The sequence below is a fragment of the Girardinichthys multiradiatus genome, chromosome 6 (genome assembly GCF_021462225.1).
Source record: "Girardinichthys multiradiatus isolate DD_20200921_A chromosome 6, DD_fGirMul_XY1, whole genome shotgun sequence".
Classification (NCBI taxonomy): domain Eukaryota; kingdom Metazoa; phylum Chordata; class Actinopteri; order Cyprinodontiformes; family Goodeidae; genus Girardinichthys; species Girardinichthys multiradiatus.
The window spans coordinates 43,120,836-43,144,510 of NC_061799.1; the positions used below are offsets into that span (position 1 = coordinate 43,120,836).

Consider the following 23,675-nt stretch of genomic DNA (forward strand, 5'->3'; position numbering starts at 1 on the left):
AACGTTTGATTTACTTTTCAGATGTGACTTTTGTAAGGATTATGATTATTGATTAATTGATATTCATCAAGAATTATAATTTAAAATCATAATATGAAAAAAAATTATTTCTTAACCAAAAATCATTACTTACCAATAGAAATCAGAGATATCCTCTGGTGTTGTGATTATGGGCTCAAAGCTCTTTAATAATTACAAGTCATTAACCAAAACCACAAACTGTCACTGTTTATTCAACCATTTCACCGAAGGTGGGGGAACTTTGATCTTGTTTTGACAGATAAATCACTTAATCACTAAAACACAAACGCTTCTCTTAATTATATATATGAAGATTTATTGAAGCCAAATAATCCTGAAATACCATTATTCTGGTCCAAAAACCTTCACCTAACTAACAAGCACCGTTCTACACAAAGGGAATAACAATGACTACCTAACAATAATAATAAAATAAAAATATATATATGCATTTAGTGTCTATGAAGATCAAACCAGTAGTTTATGGACAAAATGTGTAATTTGGGTTAAATGGAAAGAAATTCTCCTGTCGTGTTGATGTCTCGATTGCAGCGATCAGCTGATAAAACAGTGGGGCCACGCCCCTTTAGCCACAACCAGCTGATCGCCCCAAATCTTGACAAAGGGTCATAAAACTCTGAGGCGGGAACTCAGAGGAAAATCTCCAGCAATAAAACTGGAACAAAGAGTGGTCGGGCGAGGCCAAGACCACAGCTGCCTTGAATGAAAAACTTTTAAAAGTCCAACTTCTAACTCCTGCCTGATTTGGGATCAGCCGGACAAACATTAACCACGCACAATTCAGCAGCAAATCAAAACACAGCTCAGCATAACATGATTCAATCAGTATTGCATGCAACAAGTTAATACCTTAGATTAACTACTGGTGATCCTACATCACCTTAACTGCCTCATCCTGCCCAGACCTCTAAATGCACCTATTACTTTGAAGTTGATTTCTTCTCTCCACCGGTTGAGGATGGATCAGGTCTGAAGAAAAGGAGGGGAGATGGGGATCACGCGTCAGTGATCGAATTAAAGAAAAAAAAAACAGTAACTTCTCATCCGTCCACGAGGGGAAAATATGAAAAACCTTTAGTCGACTGCATACACAAGGAGGAAACTCTTCTCCTTGGACATAGAACCTCTCTAGGTTTTCACCTGCGCCGGTTGTGGCGTGGTCTTCCATTGGCAAATAAATCCTCTGATCTTCTCGTATCAGACAGATTTCCAGCTTTAAAGCTCTTCCGGGAATGGCCTTGTGGAGTAAAAGTTCGCCTACGAGCTCTTGTCTCACCAGAAATGCGCCTCCCATGCGCTGTCCTGTGACAGGTGGGAAATGGCCCCGAAACTCTGCATCTCAGCTGGTTTATACTCCCAGTGACGTCAGAGCCGCGACGTCTGTTGAGCTGCGTGCGTCAAAATGTGCGACCAAGATGGATGGCTCCAACACTTTACAATGTTGCATAGTAAATACAATTCAAATTCTATTAGCAAATGTTGATATGTTGTGGGGATCAACAATGAAACTGATTTAAAATAAACATTTTAAATTGAGTAATCTCCAAACCTACTCCAACGGTAGCTTTGAAACCTGATGATGTTGATGTAAACCTTGGAACGTGTCGGTCCAAAATATTATCTGAAACATCATTAAAATTCCCACCAGATTCATAATATTTTGCTTTCAGAACGTCAAGTTTTAGGGAGAAATCGTAAAAATCGTTCTTTGTCTGAGTTGTATTATTTGGCCCATAAACAATAACAATAATAAATTGTTAATTATCTAACTTCATAACTAGCTTCATTTGACACTACAGACTCCAGAATATCTCCATCAAATCTGTTTAGCAACATTTCTATACCAGCAGAATAATCTGATCCGTGGGAGAAAATGTCGAATCTCCTCATTGTGATTTCTGAAACCTTTCATCATGTTTGGATGAATGAATCTCTTGCAGGAAAACAACTCCTGCAAAATAAAATGCTGCTTTTCTCTTTGCGTTGCCCCATAGACCTCTTACAGAGAAAATACATTTACTGCCTTAAAACCAAAACTTACCATATTTAACAATTTGCTGATGCCTACAAAACAACTTCACAAATATTAAAGAGAAAAAGAATTAGTACTAATAAACCTGTATCCTTTACTGTAAGTACCATGTCCTTAAATTGCATTTTAAACCTTTTTCATTTAATAACTTTAAACACAGTCACTGTCATCCATCGTTGCAGAGGTGCTACCCTACATCTTAATAAATCACTTTCTTCCCTTCAGTGTGTCCCCAGGTGCAGCAAAGAACCTTATTATCTGTACTCTGATGTTCTCCTGGGGTCTTTCCTTCTTTCCGTACAGCCGTAGGTTTCAGCACCTTCTATAGCACTCAGCCTCATCACTTGATTTTAATCATCTGGTCCGATACCTCATACATCTGCAAGTTAGTTTTTAAACATCTTTCTTCCTCATAAGTATGCTGAGCCATTTATGTATGGATAAAAATCACTAATTGAATTGATATTTGTTTGTATTGACAGGTGAACTGATCAGTTCCTGTAATAAATGCTTTCTTTCTGTAATCTCTCTGCAGCAGTGGTGGAAGCAGAGGATGTTCTTGATGAATGAAGGTGAAACCAAACATCTGATCTGATCCAGCATCACATGAGACACTCTGAAGGAAATGTTTCTGCTCTTTAGACGACAAAACTCACAATTTATTGTTAGAATGAAAAGAAAACTTTCCACATTTCTCTGGAATCAAGTTGTTTTATTGAAGAAATCCAAAGAGACAGAACAGCAGACATATATTTTTCTGATCTAAATCTAAAGGATTCAGAAGAAAACAGCATCAGTTCTAAGTTGATGTTAGTTTCAGTTTTCTTCTTTGGATCACAATAAAGAAACCAGAAGCAAGTTCAGTTCACTTCAATCTCAACTGATTTAAACAAGAACAACATTTGTTCTGCAGAACAGTGGAAGAGAAACCAGAAGATACAAATACATCAATACAAATATGAAACCAGAACCATTAGAGCCCAGAGAAGTTTAGATTTTCATGTGGAGAAATATTTCTGTGTCAAATAAGAATGAAAGAAAACATCAGCAGTGAAATCCTTTCTGGTTCCTGGAACACAGACACAGAGAACTACATTTAAACAAGAACAATGAAGAAGAACAGAACAGCAGAGCAGAGACATCAGAACCATGAACCCTGATCAACAATCAGAAACAAGACAGAACATCTATTTGGGTTTACACAACTCTGCAGAAGATTTCAACCCAACTCCAACTCCAGCATGTAGCGGCTGAGTGAATGTGGTCTGGACTCTGTGGAGGAGAGTCATGGTTTCAGAGACGCTGTAGAAGGACAGAAGACCTGCTCTGTGATCCAGGTACACTCCTACTCTGGAGGAACCAGGACCTGAGATGGAGGTCCAGATGTTGTTGTGAACAAATCTATAACTGTCTTGGGAACATCTTAATGCCCAAGATTTGTCATTACATCCAAATCTACATTCATTCCCACATCCTACTCTGCTGATGTTCTTGTATGCAACTGCTACAGAAATTAGTTCTCCTCTCCACTCCACCTCCCAGTAACAACGTCCAGTCAGACTCTCTCTACTCAGAACCTGAAGGCAATTTGTGAATCTGTCTGGATGTCGAGAATAAGACTGAAGTTGATCCATTCTCTTCACCTTCCTGTTCTCCTCTGATAGTAACAACCATGTGTTTGCTGTGTTTGGATCCAGTGTGATTTCACATGAATATTTTAAGAATCCAGCTCTGCTCTTTGGTTCTGGTTCTGACTGTAAAACCTCCACCTCAGTGAGGGTCAGTGAGATGTTTGTCCATGTGTCTCTCAGGATGTCCTGTAGTTTATCTCTGAGCTCTGACACAGCTGCTGTCACATCCTCAAAGTATCTCAGAGGACGGATATTGATGCTGGATGAGTGTGTAGACTCACTGAGTGCTGACAGTGAGGGGTAGTTGTGGAGAAACTGGTTGTGATCCTCTGTGTTTGAGAGCTGCTTCAGCTCAGCGTCTTTCCTCTTCAGCTCAGTGATCTCCTGCTCCAGCTTCTCCTGAAGCTCTTTGACTCGACTCACTTCAGTTTCCTGCTGGGATCTGATCTGCTGCTTCACATCAGAGCTTCTTTTCTGGATGAGACGGATCAGCTCAGTGAAGATCTTCTCACTGTCCTCCACTGTTTTATCAGCAGAGTGATTGATGGCCTCCACCTCCTGTTGAAGCAGCTTCACATCTTTCTCTCTGTCCTGGATTCTCTGCTGGATTTCTTCTCGTCTCACCTCCAGCTCTCTCTGCCTCTCAGTCCTTTCTGCTTCAGCTGAGACTTTGTCGTGGCCTTTATGTTCCTCCGCAGAGCAGAGACTACAGATACACTTCTGATCAGTACGGCAGAACATCTTCATCACCTCATCATGACGAGAGCAGATGTTCTCCTGGAGGTTCTTGGAGGGCTCCACCAGCTTGTGTTTGTGTAATGGAGCCACATCATAATGAGGCTGAAGGTGTTTCTCACAGTAAGAGGCCAGACAGAATAAACAGGACTTGATGGCTTTCAGTTTTCTTCCAGTGCAGAAATCACAGGCCACATCTTCAGGTCCAGCATAGCAGTGATCAGCAGGAGCAGCTTGGAGTCCAGTCTTCTTCAGCTGCTCCACTAAAGCTGCTAACATGGTGTTCTTCTCCAGGTCAGGCCTCGGTATGAAAGTTTTCCTGCACTGAGGACAGCTGTGGATTCCTTTCTGATCCTCTTGATTCCAGTGTGTTTTAATACAGTTCATACAGTAACTGTGTCCACAGGGAATAGTCACTGGATCCTTCAGTAGATCCAGACAGATCGAACAGGAGTAGGTTTCTAGGTCCACCTGAACTGCCTGCTGCTCCATTTCTCCTCTCAGTCTCAGTGACTGTGTTAGTTTCACTTCCTAAATACAAAAACAGTCTGGAGCTCTGATCTACGAATCACGTCTCAGTGCAGAGAGGCTGCAACCAATCAGTTTTCACCATCGGGCAGATCTTGTTTCCACCCAGCTTCAAGCAGAACTGGACTGGGACCAAACACGGCCCTGGCATTTTTGGTCATGGCCGCCCACCATCATTAGTAATATGATATGTGGAGACACATGACATACCGTAGGATATATGCAGACATTGTGTTGTGTTAAAAATAAAAAATAAAGCACAGTAGCCTACATTAAAGAGAGTAACCATGTTAAAAAGGTCCTACAGTGAGACAAAACATCCATGTTGAATAACAAGCTCCTCAAAGTGTCGCATTAAAGTATGAAAAAACAAAAAGAGAATGAAAGAAAAAGAGAAAGTAGAGCACATCTCCTCAGTTTTAAAGTCCATAAACTGACACCCTGTAGCTCAGAGAACAGACTTTAAAATAATCCTGCCTGTTTATAAATGACTGAATGGCAGATTTGCTGTCAGTGTATCAACCTCTCAGACTACTCAGGTGTTCTTGTTCAGGTCTTCTCTGCATCCCCAGAACCAGAACCACAAATAGAGAAGAATGTATAACTTGATCAAATGTACTTGACTTGATATCGATCTGTTTTATAAAGCCTTTCTTTCCAAAAAACACCAAATTTCAACATCTACTTTGTACATTGAATGTATTGTACGTGTTGGCAATCATCAGCATGCAAATGTTTGGTAGCAAACATTTGGTAGTAAACATACGGAGCATCATATCTAAGACTGAACAAATTGAGCATTTACTAATGGACTCAAATCTGGACTATCTTTGCCTCACAGAAACATGGCTACATCCCACAACTCCGTTATATGTGTTTACCGTTCCTGGATATAAAACATAGTTGTGATAGAAGGGGGGGGGTTGATATATGTGAAAGAGAATATCCAAAGTAATGAAATTGACATAAAAAACGATGTATTAGAATGTGTAGGAGCTAAAATTACACTTTCTCATGAAATGTCATTTGTTGTAATTGCCATCTATCGCCCCCCAAATGCCCCAAATACATTTTATTCAGAGTTATTTAAAATGCTTAAAATGTTTGAAGGAAAAGAGGTCTTACTTATGGGCGATTTTAACGTAAATTGGCTTTACAAAATGTGCAGAAAAATCTTGATGACATTATGAAATCACTACAAATGAGACAAATAATAAATAAACCATCAAGAATAACAAAAACTACTCAAACACTTATAGACCTTGTCTTTACAAACAAACCAGAAAGAATAGGGAAAACATATCATTTAGTAACAGGATTATCTGACCATAATTTCACACTAATTGCAAGAAAGTTAAATAAAAATAGATTTAGAGACCAAAATCAACCAAAAAAGAACCAAATTTATCTCAAAGAAGGATTTATCTCTATTGGAAAATTACATACAGCAAATTAACCAGAATAAAATAACAGAAAATCAATCATATGAACAACCCTGCAATGATCTAATATCAGTTTCAAGAAATATTGTATTAAAGTATTAAAAGACAAAATAATTCAAACGTATAAAACAGAGTTTACCATGGTTTAATGCTAAACTCTGGGAATTAATGAAGAAAAGAGATGCCTCACTAAATAAGTTTATCAAAACAAAAACAACCCAACATGGGCTGGCGGAGGAGGCCTCGCACAGAGGGCAAAATGCAGCACCAACGTCCAAAAAACTGACCCAATTGGGGACAAACCAGAGTCCAACACCAAAAAACAAACCAATGGGCAGAAACTAAAATCCAGGTCAAACAAAACAAGCCACAGGGGCTGATCACAATTTCCCTCCGGACCAGGTCCAGGACGCCAGCGAACGTGCAGGCTATCAGGAGGCCAGGGGCGAACGTGCAGGCATCTAGGAGGCCGGCGGCGAAGATGCCGGCGTCTAGGAGGCCGGCGGCGAGGCCAGAACAACCCACGAAGCGAGGGGTCCGCACATCTGCAACGTGGCCAGGAAAACCCACGAAGCGAGGTCCTTGGTGGTCTGCGGTGTGGCGAGAACCGCGGCGGAGACTTGGATCCAGGCAGGGCCCACAGAGGCTTGGACCTAGGCAGGGCCCGGAGAGGCTTGGGCCTGGCGTCCGGCTTGGACCCAGACAGAAGATCCGGATGTCGGCCAAGCAGGGTGGATGGCCCTCCAGGAACTGGGTCAGGGAGATGGCCTCGGAGGAACCCTGGAGTGTCTGGCTGAGGTGTGCCTGGCCTGGAGTCTGGCTGTAGTCTGTCAGGCTTGGAGTCTGGCTGTGGTGTGTCAGGCTTGGAGGCCTGGCCAGGCTGAGGTGTGTCATGCATAAGTTCAGTCAGCACCCCCTGAGAAAACCGAGAAGGTGCTCGGGACCTGGAAATGGAGGCAGCCTGCCCACGGGCTCCTCCGGAATCAGGCGAGGAAGTGGAGGCAGCCCGCCCAAGGGTTCCTCCGGAACATGGCGTGATGGTGGAGGCAGCCCGACCACGGGCTCACGGGCTCCAAGTACTCCTCCAAGTATGGCAACCCGGCGGCAGCCGGGTGTGGCCCTGTAGACCCAGCGGCGGCCGGTTGTGGCCCTGTAGACCCGGCGGCGGCAGGCTGTGGCTCTGTAGACCTGGCGGCAGCCTCGAGGAGGGGAGCGAACAGTCCTCTGGTGGAGAGTGGCACTGGGGCATCGAGCCAACCCCTTCCGAGGAACTCTGCCTCCACAATGAGGTGCACAAAGTCCAAGTCCTCAGGAAAGACCCTCAGGTACCCTGCAAAGTCCATCACCCGCAGCTTCATGAGCTCCTCCCGTGGAATCTCCGGTCCGGACTGGACCCACGCTGGAGAAAGCTGTCGCGAGGATGCCGTGGCAGGTGGACCCTCAGTGGAAGCATAGGAGCGCCCACCCAAACCTTCCCAGAGGCGGCTGCCCTTGTCGTCCTGGGCTCTTGCCCAGCCGGAAACTCTGCTGCGGCTGGAGGAGGCGGGGATGATTCGGCTGGAGCCGCTGCAAGCGTGAATGGCTCAGCAGGTGTTGCTGAGGACGAGGAGAGCTCGCCCGGAGTCGCTCCGGCCGAGAGCTGAGGCGAAGCTGCTGTGGGCGTGACGAGCTCCGCCAGGGCTGCTGCTGCTGGGGTGGAGCGCTTGCAGCGAGGGCAACATTGCTTGGAGGAGGAGTGTACTGGAGAGGTGCGGTTCTGACCCGGCTCGAAATCCAAAGCTGCCCAGTCAGTCTCACCGAAACACTCCTCCATCTCCTCCAACAACAAGGGCGAGGGAGAAAGTTCCACCTCCTTACCATACAAGGCCCGTAGGGTCTCCTCCTGTTGCTGCACCCACTTGTTCAGCTCTTCCACTTTGTGCGCTTGGTCCGTTTGGCTGGTTCCTGCTGTCATGGTGGGGTTTTGGGGTGGACCAAAGCACAGGCAAGAGCTTGGCAGCAGCATTACGAAATAATCATGAGCTTTATTCAAACGTAATAAACGTAACAAAAACACTGCAGGTACTGACCAGAGTCGAGATCCAAAACTTACAAAAGACACTACAGGAACACATGGCATGGATGAGGGTAGTGTCTAGAGTAGTGAACGAAGAAACCAGCAAAGGACAATGAAACAAAACCAACTAATATACAGGGCGAGAACAAAGGCAGGTAATAAAGGAACTAAGAACAGGTGTGACGAGGAGGCAGGAATGCATAGGGAAGAGGTGAAAACAATACATAGATTAAAACATGACGAAGGGACTAATAAACAATACCGAAACGAAGCTATAAACAAATAACCAAATGAAGCATGAGAGTAAAGAATAAACATGAACCGAAAAACTAGAGGGAACATAAGAAACACATAACCTAAGAACGAAAAATGAACCCATACAGCAAACCTAACACCACACAGCCTGAACTGACAGGAAGGGAAGCAGAGAACATGAGGACTAAGATGTAAACAAACAAAATGTAAACAATAAGTAAACACAACCTAACCAGAGGGACTGGAGAAATAAGATAAACAGAGTACAAATAATAATAATCATAATAATAATAATAGTAATAATGACAAAGAGAAAACCATACAAAGTCAAAACTAAGAAAGCAACCATAACCAAAGGAGCAATGAACGAGGAGGGTGACAACACTAGGGGGGAAATAAACAATCAGGAGTGAGAGGGAGTAACCAAATTTTAGGTTTATCTGAGGATCCCTTACCATTGAAGCATCACATATGTATTTAAATTCCATGATTTTTTCCCATATTCTGTATTGTGTGATTAGCTGGTCGCAGGTATGCAAAACAGTTTTAAAGCCTCTTGAATCAACCTTCAAACGTGCAATAAAAATTCATGACAAGAAATGTAGACAGTATCACAACTGTCATATTCTTTCAAAATAATTTTTTTTTAAATTTTAATAACCTTATTATGCATGCAAACATTTGCTTACTTTTTAAAATTCTTCATGGTATTACTGCTCCTCCTCTAAGAAGGTATGTCACACTGAGCTCAGAAAAAGCAACTAGAGTAACAAGGGCAACCTCTAGAGGAGAGTGCACCATCTGTTCTTCCTGAGACACAACCCTCCAGGATGTGTTTTAACCATTAAACTTCTGATAATGGCTTTACAACTTCCTTCTCTAACACAGATGTTCTGAGGAGTGAGGTAACCTAAAGGTCAAACACTTTGGAACATTTAATAAAAGAATTTCCATTACAACTTCTTTCTTCTGATTACAAGATAATCACAACTAAAGGAAAATTCTTCAAAACCATCACCCCTCTCAGCTAACAGATAATCCAAAGCCATTCTAGTTTGCAAACTCATCGTTCTAAGAGCTTGCTGCTCCTCGGTCAGAACAGTGAAACCTTCCTCTCTAATAATGGGCTGATTGAATCATAAGTCATGACTGTAGGTAGTAAATGAGCTAGATAACATAGTCCAGATACAGATATGATCTATTTCCACACATCCAAACCATGTTCTTAGGACATGAGTACCCATCTCTACTAGGAAAAGTAACAAGAACCCTGGTTAATTTACCTGCCATGCCATACAACTTATTTCCATTCGGTACGACTGTCAGATTAAGAGTTAACACAAAGGATCTGGGACCAAAGATCCTGAAATGGTCAACAATGAAATGTGTTTGGACTGTTTTGATCCTGTGAAGCTTCCTGAGTTATCAGAAATATTAGCTTCATCTAAACCTTCAACTTGTATGTTAGACCCAATCCCAACCAAATTATTTAAGGAAGTGTTCCCTCTGATTACCAGCCCCATTTTAGACATGATTAATCTATCTTTAGTAAATGGATATGTACTACAGGCTTTTACGGTAGCTGTAATTAAACCTTTACTGCTATGAATCAGAAAAAGGCGGACCCAAGATTTAGCCAGACACAAAAGTGAAAGTTTAAAAGATTTATTCAGCCACAGGAAAACGTCACACAGGTAACACTCCTCACAGCTTCCAGGAATCACTGAGGCAGAAAGAGGGATTAGTGACTTGTAGTCTCTCCAGATTTTGCAGGAATGTGAAAAGTCACTAACCTGCTTTTGTCTTGAGTGGAACTTGAAACCCAGAGGGGAAACCTCAGTGGGCGGCAGGCAGTGATCTCCACAACACAGGTAAGAAGTGACTCCAGGCTGAATAATCTGAGGGCTAGGCTGGCTCAATAATCCAAGGACAGAAACAGGGTCAACGATCGGAACAAGAGGCGTCAGGCAAGGGGCAGGCAGAGGCATAAACCAGATGCAGGAAACAAGGTCGACAACCAAAATCCAAATAATCCAACAGGGAGCAGGCAGAGGCATAAATCCAAAAAGGCAAGGCAAGGTCAAGAACAATGATCAGACAGGAAGGAACGCTGGATATCTACTCATACAATGGTTTTCAAAAATCTGGCACCGTCTGCTTGTAAGAGTCAGTATATATCAGGGCAGACACAGGTGTATGGCATGCCACAGATTGCACAGCACTGCAGCAGCCACCAGGTGCATCTCATCAGCTGATTGCAGCCAGGGAGACAGGGTAGAGCAGACATGCCAGAATCATAACATTTACTTAAGAAACCTTCTCTTGATTGAGATGACTTGAAAAAATACAGACCTATATCCAATCTTCCATTCTTATCTAGAATTCTTGAGAAAATAGTTGCTAATCAAATGTGTGAACATTTACACAGCAATGACTTGTTTGAAGAGTTTCAGTCAGGTTTCAGAGCTCATCATAGCAATGAAACAGCTCTGCTGAAAGTCACTAATGATATTCTTATGGCCTCAGATAATGGACTTGTGTCTGTACTGTTTCTGTTAGATCTCAGTGCTGTATTTGATAAGGTTGATCACAATATTCTCTTAAAAAGGCTGCTCCTCGGTCAGAACAGTGAAACCTTCCTCTCTAATAATGGGCTGATTGAATTATAAGTTGTGACTGTAGGTAGTAAGTGAGCTAGATAACATACTCCAGACCAATTAGCAGGCAGATACAGATATGATCTATTTCCACACATCCAAACCATGTTCTTAGGACATAAGTACCCATCTCTACTAGGAAAAGTAACAAGAACCCTGGTTAATTTACCTGCCATGCCATACAACTTACTTCAATCCGGTAAGGCTGTCAGATTAAGAGTTAACACAAAGGGATCTGGGACCAAAGATCCTGAAATGGTATAAGCAGCAGTTCCAATAGGATATGACTCAAATTTATGTCTGTCGATTAAAGCACATGAAACAGATATAATAGTTTTGCAACCTTCTGTCTTCCCAAGGAAATAAGGTATGTTTTCCTCCTGTGCGATACAAATATCTGGATCTCTTATTGATTCCTATTACCCCCAAATCTATAAAGAATTACTGTAGTAGCACATATTAAATTAGGCTCACTAGAAAATCTACTAACATTTCTGCTTTAACTTACAATATAATTCCTCACCCAAGGAAAAATAACCTCCACCAGCTGGTTATGTTGCCTATCTGGAAAGACAGTAGCTGGAATAGAAACAGAATCAATAGGAACAGGTACCAACAATGGTTGATCATTAGTAACACGTAGAATCAAACAACAAACACAAAAAAGTGATGAATCTCTCTTCGAATCAGCTGATTAGTATTATTGGCGTAATTAATCAGATTAGCCACAAATTATCTTTGCTATCTTTCCCCAAATGAATACAAGAGTAATAAAATACTTGCAATACCAATCATTAGCATCAGAACAGACCATCTTCCATATAGCTGCATCGTGACCTTGTAGTGGAATGTCCTTTCTTTTGGTACTGAAAGCAAAGTTATTTTTTTTTTTTTTTCAAAGAAAACAAATCATAAACAAAACTCAAAAATCCTGCTGCCTCTCCTGAGTGGCTTCAAGCTGCCCTGTTACCAAGCTGGTACAGGTGGGCAGTCGTAGGAAGCTCCTCTAGAAATATGTTTAGAAACAGGAACTCTACCCTGCTGGAAGTTAGGCTTCCATAGTCCAACTAAACAACGGTGGAAATGAACACATTTCAAATTTGTAATAATACCATAATGATAAATATCAAGCAATAAACATGAATGTTAGATAAAGCATCCGAGATTTCCTCCTCAGAGTCAGTTTCGCTGTCAAATGGGAGAAAAGAATTTGGCTGACCCTTGCTGTCCAGGCAAAGGAGCTCCTAGTAGCCACCAAATATTAAGAAATTAAGGAGAATAAGCATCATGGCGCATGTTTGACTGTCTCTCTGTTGCAGACGTCACCAGTCCATCATCCAGAGAAAGGTTATGTGCAAATGTGTAGAGGTCTTCCCTGTATGTTTCCTATGTGTCTCTCACTGTGGTGTGTGTGCAGTGAGGCAAATGACCTTATGATTTCTAACTTTCAGGCAATGCGATGGCCTTAAGTAGATTCTGAAATAACATTGCACTGCCCAAGGGATTATTGTGCCCTTGTAAGAACAGTGTTCTTCAACCTCCTCTTCAATCACTCGCCAGTGATCAGCTTACAGTTCTTTGTCTTGTGGTGGTCTGCTGTCCTCACACCTTTCAGGCCGCTGATGATCCAGTTGGAAGATGACTTGTGTCCTGGAAGCCAGATGAAGCTGGAGGAGCTGGAGATTTCCTGCAGTGTGATGCATGTAACCAGGCAACACGCTCTGCTACCTTGACAGCGGTGTGGATGACTAGAAGGATCCGAAATGCGCAGAGATGCGACCCTCTCATCCACTGGGGTAAACCCCAACATGAGACGGCTGAGCTGGGGGGCAATAAGCAAACCCACACCAGCCCGCCGCCTCTCCCCGCGGGGCATACCAGAGTAGAAGAGAGTCCAGCCTCTCTCAAGGAGATGGGTTCCAGAGCCCACGCTGTGCGTGGAGGCGAGCCCGACTATTTCTAGTCGATATCTCTCGACCTCCCGCACCAGCTCAGGCTCCTTCCCCCCCAGCGAGGTGACATTCCACGTCCCTAGAGCCAGCCTAAGCATCCGAGGATCGGGCCACCGAGGTCTCCACCTTCGTCCGCCGCCCAATCCTCTTTGCACCGGTCCCTAACGGTTCCCCCTGCAGGTGGTGGGCCCACTGGGGGATGGTCTCGCGTCTCTCATTCGGGCTTGGCCCGGCCGGATCCTGCGAGGAGCAACCCGGCCACCAGGCGCTCTCCGACGAGTCCCGACCCCAGGCCTGGCTCCAGGGTGGGACCCCGGCTCTGCCGTACCGGGCGACATCACGTGCCTCGATTCTGTAGTCATCATGAGGGAGTTTCGAACCGCTCTTTGTCTGACCCATCACCTAGAGCCTGTTTGCCATGGGAGACCCTACCAGGGGCATTTAAGCCCCAGACAACATAGCCTCTAGGATCATTCGAGCACTCAAACCCCTCCACCATGTTAAGGTGGCGGTTCAAGGAGGGGTATATATATATATATATTCCTCTGTAGGGTTGTCGGGCACTCCCTTAGAGATGGGGTGAGGAGGGGCTTGGAGCAGAGCCGCTGCTCCTCCACATCAAGAGGAGCCAGTGCAGGTGGCACGGATGTACTGGATGCCATAATATAAGGAAAACATGGGGAGACAGAAGAGAATGGTGTTATCTAATAATTAAAAACAATTGTTTTATTAATGGATATATCAAATTGCCCATTCTCCATTGGAGAGTAAAAAAGAGGTTTGGGTAAAACTAGAAATAATGCTCCAGGGAAAGATTAAATATGCTATATTATGTTAAAACATTTAAGTGAGAAAATGTAAAAGGTGGCAGTGATGTTCTTAGAAAGTCCACCATCATCTCTGAGGCCTTGAGTGGGTTAAGTAAAAACGAGAGAGCAAAGCTCTGAAGCTGCCATCAGCGGCCATCTTTTTGTTTTTTGTTTTTTAAGAAAAGAAATGCAACAGATATTTGTCGAACGTTTGATGATCAATTTGATAGTAGGTATAGATGACACAGAAAATCCTTGAAAGGCAATTAACTGTATGTCGTGCTGTTAGTAATGTTACTGTTGCACTTAAACTGCCCATCATGTTGATCACAAACATTCAGTGAAGTCAGATTGTCCTTAGCAGAGTGGTACTTGTCCTTGCCTGTTTTGTGGGACACTGAGGTTTGATCCCTGTCAAATACTGTAGTGTACTTCTGTTTTATGTTATTATCATCAGACACAAATAGTTTAGGTTTAGTTAAACTTTAATTTAAAACTGAGCTTTTATACAGAAACCGCCAGCACCCGGCGAAACCCCCCACCACTACTGTCTGATGGTAGATCTTTGTGACTGGGAAATTTATAAGAGCCTTTCAATCTGAAAAACTGTTGGAATCCTTGCTGTACAGTTTTGTGGTGTTCCCCAGTCACAGACCCACAGACTAATAAAAGAATGTCACAGAACTGTAGGTATCAGTGAAAGCTTAAACTGAGTCGATATCACATTTGGAGACTTCAAGCATTATCTAGTCATATATTTCTGGGTTTCCAGGCATCATTGGCAGCATACATGACAGTTACATTCACTGCTCCTTCACTAAATAAAGGAGATTATTTTTAGTTTGTGTTATGTCATTAAGGGCTTTATATGTGAGGAGGAGAATTTAAAATTCTATTCTGGATTTAACAGGGAGCCAATGAAGAGAAGCTAAAATAGGAGAAATATGATCTCTCTTTTTAATTTTCATCAGAACTCTTGCTGCAGCATTTTGAATCAGCTGAAGGCTTTTAACTGCATTTTGTGGACATCCAGATAGTAAAGAATTACAATAGTCCAGCCTTGAAGTAACAAATGCATGGACTCGTTTTTCAGCGTCACTTCTGGACAGGATATTTCTAATTTTGGCAATGTTCCAGAGATGAAAGAAGGAAATCCTAGAAACCTGTTTAATAAGGGATTTAAATGACATGTCCTGGTCAAAAATAACACCAAGGTTTTTTACTTTATTATCGGAGGTCAATTTAATGCCATCCAGGTTAAGTGATTGACTAAGCAGTTTCTTTTTTAAAGACTCCAGTCCAAAGATGACAACTTCTGTCTTGTCTGAATTTAGAAGCAGAAAATTAAAAGTCATCCAAGTTTTTATATCTTCAAGACATGCTTGTAGTCTATCTAACTGGTTGGGCTCATCATCATTTATGGATAAGTAAAGCTGAGTATCATCAGCGTAACAGTGAACATTTCTCTTTTGCTGCCTGATAATTTGACCTATTGGAAGCATATATATAGTAAAGAGAATTGGCCCAAGTACTGAACCCTGTGGTACTCCACAATTAACCCTGGAGTTTAAAGATGATTTATCATTTACATGAACAAACTGGAATCTGTCAGACAGATAAGATTTTAACCAGCCTAGCGCTGTTCCCCTGATCCCTACAGCATATTCCAGCCTTTTTAAGAGAATATTATGATCGACTGGATCAAATGCAGCACTGAGATCTAACAGAACCAGAACAGACACAAGTCCATTATCTGAGGCCATAAGAATATCATTAGTGACTTTCAGCAGAGCTGTTTTAGTGCTATGATGAGCTCTGAAGCCTGACTGAAACTCTTCAAACAGGTCATTGCTGTATAAATGCTCACACATTTGATTAGCAACTATTTGCTCAATAATTTTAGATAAGAATGGAAGATTGGATATAGGTCTGTAATTTATCAAATCATCTCGATCAAGAGAAGATTTCTTAAGGAAAGATTTAATTACAGCTACATTAAAAGCCTGTGGTACATATCCATTTACTAAAAATAGATTAATCATATCTAAAATGGGGCTGGTAATCAGAGGGAACACTTCCTTAAATAATTTTGTTGGGATTGGGTCTAGCATACAAGTTGAAGGTTTAGATATTGAGTTATCAATATTTCTGATAACTCAGGAAGCTCCACAGGATCAAAACAGTCCAAACACAAATCAGGTTCCACAGTTGTTTCCAATGTTGTCTCACTTGCTGAGGATGAAGTAATCACCAACACTCAATGCCATACGTCAGCACAAGGTCCAGAGAATGAAGACAAAGGCGGGTGGGTTTGTTAATGTTTTGAGTAAAGCCAATTGAGTGTAAGATAGCATTAAACGCTAAATTTAGGCTAGCACTTTCAGTGTCAACATGAATGTTAAAATCCCCCACTATAATAACTTTATCTGTATTTAACACTAAATCAGATAAAAGGTCTGAAAACTGATCTACAGAAGCTGCAGAGAGGAGTGTTAAACTACGACCCTGCTTCCTGGTCTGAACTCTGGTTTGTCAGAGTTTTGGAGAACGAATAAATTCGGACAGATCCCTAGAAAAAAGAGCTGTTCCATCCAAGTGGGATGGTTGCCGTCTCTCCGGATCAGACCAGGTTTTCCCCAAAATGTTCGTCAATTGTCAATGTAGCCCACATCGTTTTCTGGAGACCACCTAGACAGCCAGCGGCTGAATGACAGCATGCGGCAAAACATGTCGTCACTGTTCAGATTGGGGAGGGGACCAAAGAAAATTACATTGTTTTGGCAAACTTACACACCGAAGCAACACTAACTTTGGTGACATCCGATTCACGTAACCGGATGCCATTACCACCAGCGTGAATAACTATCTTACTTATTTACGCTTATCCTTAGCCAGCCGTTTCAGGTAGGATTTGATGTAGGATGTGAAAGTGACAATGAATTTTTTATTTTGTTGCAATTTCTGATAGGCTTTTTATTCCGTCATTTCTGCATGCCAGCACATAGAATATGGATCGTTCTAGTAATGGTTCAGAGAAAAATAACAAAAGGTCACAGCATATGTCATTTAATTTCCTTTATTTAACCAGATAAAAAACACCAAATAAAACTAAACTATAGTTAACATGAATAACAGTTATTTTTTAAAAAGTGTATGGGCCAACCATGAATCATTTTCTGTAGGCTAGCTGAGATGTGAGTGCCTTCTGCTGGTGGAGAAAATTACTGCAGACACAACTTGAATATCAAAACTGCATGTTGTTCTTCACTTGTTTCAGACAAAAGTATTATGGATTTTGTTTGCTTTAATGGACTTTAAAGACACCAAAATGAATAATGAGATGAGTATAGAAGTTGCCAAAAATACATCAAATTTCTTCGCAGCTCAGCTGATCTGTGATGAATTAGTGTGGTCTGCAGTTCTACTTCTCTTATTGGGTTGCTAGAGTTTAAATTAAGTGGATGAGAAAAGTATGGGGAGGGTCCTGCAGAATACAACAAAATGTTGTTTTAGACAGAGTGATAGATGTCATAAAGCGGTGAATAAAACGGTGTTTATTCAGGTCATTGAACATGTCACTGCTAAAAAGTGACGTTCAATGGCCCAAAAGTTCGGTTTTTCACAGTTTTTAGAATGTCTTAAAAGGCGTAAAAGAAACACACGTGGGCTTGCCATAGACTTTTGCTTCTGTTGTATGCCCTCTGTGCTCATGCTTTGGCCTGCGTATGTAAATTAACTGTATCTTTCTTTCAGAATGCAATCAGAATAAGCTTATTTCACCAACTATGTGCACAGAAACAAAGAATTTGAGTTTGGTTCTGGCTTTGCTCTCAAAAAATACTTTTAAAATTATGTAAAATAGTAAAAAGTGCACTCTCACAGCCATCAAACCAAAGACAAATGGCAGCTGTGTTGCTGGGCCGACCATGGGGCATGAAAGAGAAACCTTTGAGTCTCTTGAAGATGTGTTGTAAGAAACATTTCTCATTCAAACTATAGATAGTTTATTAGATTATAATGTAAATCTGTTTAGAATGTAACTGTATATTGTAGATTACCTGAAGTGTATATTTACCTAAAACAACTAACATAAGAACATGAAGTGTAATTGTACAGTACTTTAAACATTTTCTTGTTATTTATAATCACGTTTAAATCTTCTTTGAATTAATTAGATTTTAAAGTTTCCAGGTCATTGTATCATTTGTATTCACATTCAGGTAGCATTACTAGTGTGCCTTGTCTGTAAAAATTGTAAATATTGCTTAACTCTGCTTAAAATGTCTCTTAAATTGATATCTGTCTGGTCATGATCACCTTTTTTACAGAACACATTAATTTGCACAACAATGCTACCATCTAGTGGTTCTTTCTAGTTAGCTGCTATAGTTCTCTTTAGTTTGTTTTCCATAAAGACAACAGACTATGAAGATGATCTCATCAAGGTAATGCTGGTAGGAATCTTCTCGTCTTAGAAGACGTGAGTAAACCACTTCCATCCTCCTGACGTTGCCCTTGTTCTTGAGGAGAACATTCTGATTGGTCACCTATGTCATCTACCCAACACTTTTATGACCCTGATGGACTGATGTAGGTGCTGAACATCAACTATCCAAACGATCTAAAATACACTTTTGAAGTAATCCAGCATCTTCTCTTGGGAATCAGAATTGACTCATTCTCTGCTAGGGTCCATTGCCTGAAAAATACACTTTTGAAGTGAAGCGACTGTGTTTGACTTTATATGATCCAAACACTGCTACGATTTAGTCTATTGAAGAAAACAGGAAGAGTTAAAGTGAAGGCATAAATGTCAGCAGGGCAAGATGTTGTACAGTTTAGGAATAGTATTGTAACAGTTGTTTCTTGGGGTTTGCCACAAGGCATTATTGAAGGATCTGTTCCCTGACAACATTGAACTCTGATGCCCTGTTTATAGCGGATTGTCTGTTCGCATCAGCTGCAGTGTTATGGACTTGCTAAAAAACTACGATCAAACTAGTTTACTCAGGCATTCTCGTTACTAAACTGCACATGTTTAAATGTCAATGGAAAGTGTATTTGTGGTTCTTCAACCTTTTTAAAACAGATTTTAAACAGACCTTTAAAAATGTTTGACAGATTTTAAAGAGACCTTAACAGATTTTGTCTTTTAGAAAAACTTAAGAACAAAGTTGATTTTGCTTTTCATTTGTTAAAAGAGTTAATATAATTATATTTGTCTTCTTTCTTGTTAGGTTTGTCGATTTCTCTCAAATGAAGTATATTTAAAAGATGAATTTTCAAAAGGTAGAAAAGAATTTTGTTTCTGTTTTTAGTGTAAAATTGTGAAATTATGTTTTTGCAGGAATTCTGAAAATTTTCCAGACTTTACTTCCAGAAAAGTAGTTCGTAAAATATTGTTTCTTATGTAGACTCACTATTGTAACATCATTTGTAATAAAAGAATGAACATTTTTAAGTTGTAAAAAATTCATACACAGCAAAAAATAAACATTTTAGAATTGACTTTATTAACTTAGAAATATCTCCATTTCGACCCAACCAGCTGAGATATTATAAAAATTTAAATTTAATGTTAAGTCAACCTAATGTAACAATGTAAAAACTTTATAAAATAAGGGGCAACGATTTCTTCATTTCTCTTAACTGATCCTTTTTAGTTTAATATAATGGCTAAAAACAGTTAATTCAACTTAAAGTTGTAGCAATAGCTTTAAGTTTTATGAACTTGACAGTTACAGTTGATATAACTAAACTAAGTCAAAGCAACAAGTAAACTAGACTGAGTTGGTTTAGTCAGCAAATAATGTTTTACAGTGCAGACACTGTCCAACAGACATGACAACCAGAACATTTTCTCCACCCTAATAGTTCTGAACAGGCAGAGCATCCAGAGATGAATAACATGTGTAATAACAGGAGATATCAACTGTTAATTAAAGACATTTATCAGTTTTTGAATGAAAAAGTGACTTAATGTAAAGTTGAATAGCTGTAAAATATTTCTGCATTTTAAACACCCTGATTTCTTTTGTATAGGAATTACTTCTGGCGCAACTAATGAGACGTCTTCAGTCAGGAATAAATGAAGGAATAGGTCAACAGCATTTAGATTTAGATTATGTCCATTATGTTATGAATCAGGAGGTTTTCATTCTCACATCTGCATCAACTGTGCTTCCTATACCCATGGATGCTGTGAAGCATCTTTAAAGCCGTCAAGAAACAATCAGTGTTGCTGTTTCTCAAGAGGGACCCTGAGCTGTAATGACAAACGTTAGCAGTAGAAGAGGACAACCTAAACTACAAGTCTCTGAGGACCTGCTAACTCATCTTAGTGATAAGTTTCTACCGGTGTCATGTGCTGCTCATCTCCTGAGGGTCAGTGCATCTTCCATCTTTCGACGCATGAGAGAACTTGGGTTGTCAACAAGATCTTCCTGCAGCACCTTGTCTGACAGAACTGGACAGTGATGTGTTGTCAGTAAAAGACAGATGACCCAATGCAGGATCCAGAATGGTGAAAGGTTGCTTTCAAGCAGAAGGACACAGAGTTGAATGGGAATGTACTAAGGAATCAATGCACAGAGTTGAGGCTGCTGGAGCTTTGGGGAGATTGATGCATCTTGGTTGCATCATCAGAAGGACATACTGTGTACAACACCCTCTGTCTTTAGTACATGTGGACACAACCATAGGCTAATAAGGTAAATCAAATTCCTGAAGGTAAATGTTATAAGTTCCAATGGTCCCTTGAATGTGGGCTTCACTTTCCTCATCTTTTGATTAAACTGAAACTGTAACACTTTTTTATAGGTACAACATTATCATATTTGGAGGAATAGATGGGTTCTCCAGAAAGATGAGACATTGTTCCTTACTGAGAATAATGAAATAATAATTTTGTACAAAAATTGCAGATATTTTCAATTTGTGTTTGCAGATCAGGTACCTGGAACCAGCAACAAATAACAGATCAACCACTGCTCTTACTGTGTATTTGAAAAGCAGTGGAGAAGAAATGTATTTATATAGATAAACTAAACTGATTAGTGAAATACAGATTAGCTCGTTATTCCTTTTTAAACAGAAACAATTTGATCATGAGAAGAACTGTAATACATTAAGGGAAGAGATAGGAGAGCCAGGTGGAGCTTCAGGGTGTGAGGTAAGGTTTAAAAATCAGATTATTGATTATAAAATATCCAGAAAGGAGAACAGCTGAGGACTGATGTCAGCTTGATGTTTTAAAAATACATTTTCAATAATTATTTCCACAGTACTATAAGGGTTTGGTTCTGATTAGGTTATAAGCTGCACTAGAACACCACTAGTGTTCTGCACATTTCTATGGTGAAATGCTGCTCCATAGTGACCAATAAGTGGATTTAACCTGTTTAGTTTTAAAAGGGGCCACCTTTATGCTCAGGAGCTGCACCTTAGACGTTCATCTCTGAAGCCATTTTGTATATTTGGGGGCAGCAATGCAGCACGAAGTAGACAGGAGAAGGAGAGGATGGTACAGGGCTTGAAATGAGCTCTTAAAATAAATGAATGAAAACTTTTCCTGTCAGGGATAGGTTATGCTGTAAACAGAGTTGACATTGTATGAGCCTATTTACATCTGCAAATCAGCTGTTAAACATAATTCTGTATGATAAAAACCTTAACAGATACTTTTTTAGCTTTTGTGAGTCAGATGTTGATACTGTACATTACTATATGTAATGTAGTCTGTTGTAAATGTTTTCTTTCTGAAATCTCTCTGCAGCAGTGGTGGAAGCAGAGGATGTTCTTGAGTGGGGTTTCGAATCATATAATGTGATAAGATGTCAGACAGGTATTTGACATGAAAAATCTTGCTTTCAGTTTTCACTGATCATTGCACATTCAAGCTTTGCAGAAAGGGATCTATAATTGCAGTTTGTGTCTTGCTCTACATGAGCGCTAATGTTATACAAATGGAATGAGTACACATATACTGACTTCACTTTAGTAATTTACTGTTAGTTAAATGCTGTGCAGCCAGCCAAGGGTCCTTGGTTTGAGATGATGGGTCAAATATTGTAAACCCTTTTTTTCAGCTTACCCACTGTTGACTCTCAAAGTAGAGGCAAACTAAATACTTCAAACACGTCAGAAGATCCACCGTATAGTTACAGTGAAGTCAGGACAAAGAAACCCCCTCCACTGTTAGAAAAGAGGAGGACGGCACAGTATTTACTCAGGTAGAATAAATTCACAACTAGGAACAGCAGTAGACATTGTCTAATCCATGAATTATCAGTTGTGTTTTAGCATTTTAATTAGGATGCCTAATGTTATAATGTTGTATCTAACCTCTAGACTGGAGGTCTGAATCAGATGTTGACAAAGCTGCAGAGCTGTATGAGTCCAAGTACCATGTGAACATGAAAAAAGCCATACTTGCTTAAACTTGCAAGATTCAGTGGAAGACCAAGATCTTTATTCTTCTTCTACAAGTCTCCGAAGACTGAGTGGTGTAGCCCACTCAGCTGCAAATTAGGTCAGAGTGAGAATTAAAAAGTAATAATTTTCCATAACATCGACCTTCATTCCACAGGAGAAGCGGCTGTTGGCATCAACAGATTTTTCCTCTTAAAGCAATGAACCTCCTGCAGTTTGGATTTCACATGAATTTTGGTATGATGCAGCTGAACTGTAACTTTTGGTTTGGAAAAGCAATGATGGCCTATTTAAAAATGGTGCATACTTGTTCTTTTTAATTCTGAAACCATGATTCAATCTGTACAGGGAGCACCAACATCTCAAAACTATTTGAGGGAAAGGCAGATCATTTAACTTTGTCAACTCCACAGTTTCTTCTTGACAGTGACACATTCCTAGTGGCAGGTAGGAGAGCTACATTGTTGTTAGAACTGATAAATGTTCCTGTTTTTATGGTCTTTTATCTTGAAATGGCATTTCTCCTTTTAAAGACACACTTAAGTTAGATGTGCTTTACTCCATCACAGTAACAGTAGAAATAATATTTTAATTAATTTCCATTACAAATGACACTTTACAATCACATATTGGTGACATACTGCATAAAACTCAAATACAGAAGGATTTCTATATCATCAGAAAAATTCCTTAAAAATGTAAAAAGACTTCAAATGGAATAAAAAAGGTGTGCCTCATCTATCCAGTGTAGTAGAACAATTTCAGACAGATTTGGTGTCAGTGGGTCACATGACCTGGAAGCTATTGAAGAAAAATGCTAATTTCTGACCCAAAGAATTCCTAAAAAATATAAAAAGGCTTAAAATGGAATAGAAAAGGGTGTGCCTCATCTATCCAGTGCTGTAGAACAATTTCAGACAGATTTTGTGTCAGTGGGTCACATGACCTGGAAGCTATTGAAGAAAAACGGTGGATTTCTCAACAATCTTTCCGATACGTACACCCCAGGTAAGTTTTTTGTCAAATCAAATCCCTAAATATTTGAGGGACTCCACTACTTCGAATTGTTCATCATACATCTTAAGATTTATTTCTATTGGCTTTTA

At 40.5% G+C, this 23,675-nt stretch overlaps 1 protein-coding gene and 1 long non-coding RNA gene across 2 annotated transcripts; one reads left to right on the forward strand and one right to left on the reverse strand.

Annotated features, from left to right (window-relative positions):
- Window positions 1-2,765: 2,765 nt before the first annotated feature.
- On the reverse strand, window positions 2,766-4,947 carry LOC124869554 (tripartite motif-containing protein 16-like). The gene has a single exon (XM_047367474.1). The coding sequence runs from the start codon at window positions 4,930-4,932 to the stop codon at window positions 3,262-3,264; it is 1,671 nt and encodes a 556-aa protein (XP_047223430.1). The 5' UTR covers window positions 4,933-4,947; the 3' UTR covers window positions 2,766-3,261.
- Window positions 4,948-20,189: 15,242 nt separating this feature from the next.
- On the forward strand, window positions 20,190-22,364 carry LOC124869563. The gene is made up of 3 exons (XR_007038614.1): window positions 20,190-20,849; window positions 21,914-21,982; window positions 22,227-22,364. It is a non-coding gene; the product is annotated as an uncharacterized LOC124869563 (long non-coding RNA).
- The last annotated feature ends 1,311 nt before the right edge of the window (window positions 22,365-23,675 follow it).

What these genes read in the sequence shown, in the direction of transcription:
- LOC124869554 (XM_047367474.1), bottom strand. Translation starts at nt 4,932, where the DNA reads ATGGAGCAGCAGGCAGTTCAGGTGGACCTAGAAACCTACTCCTGTTCG.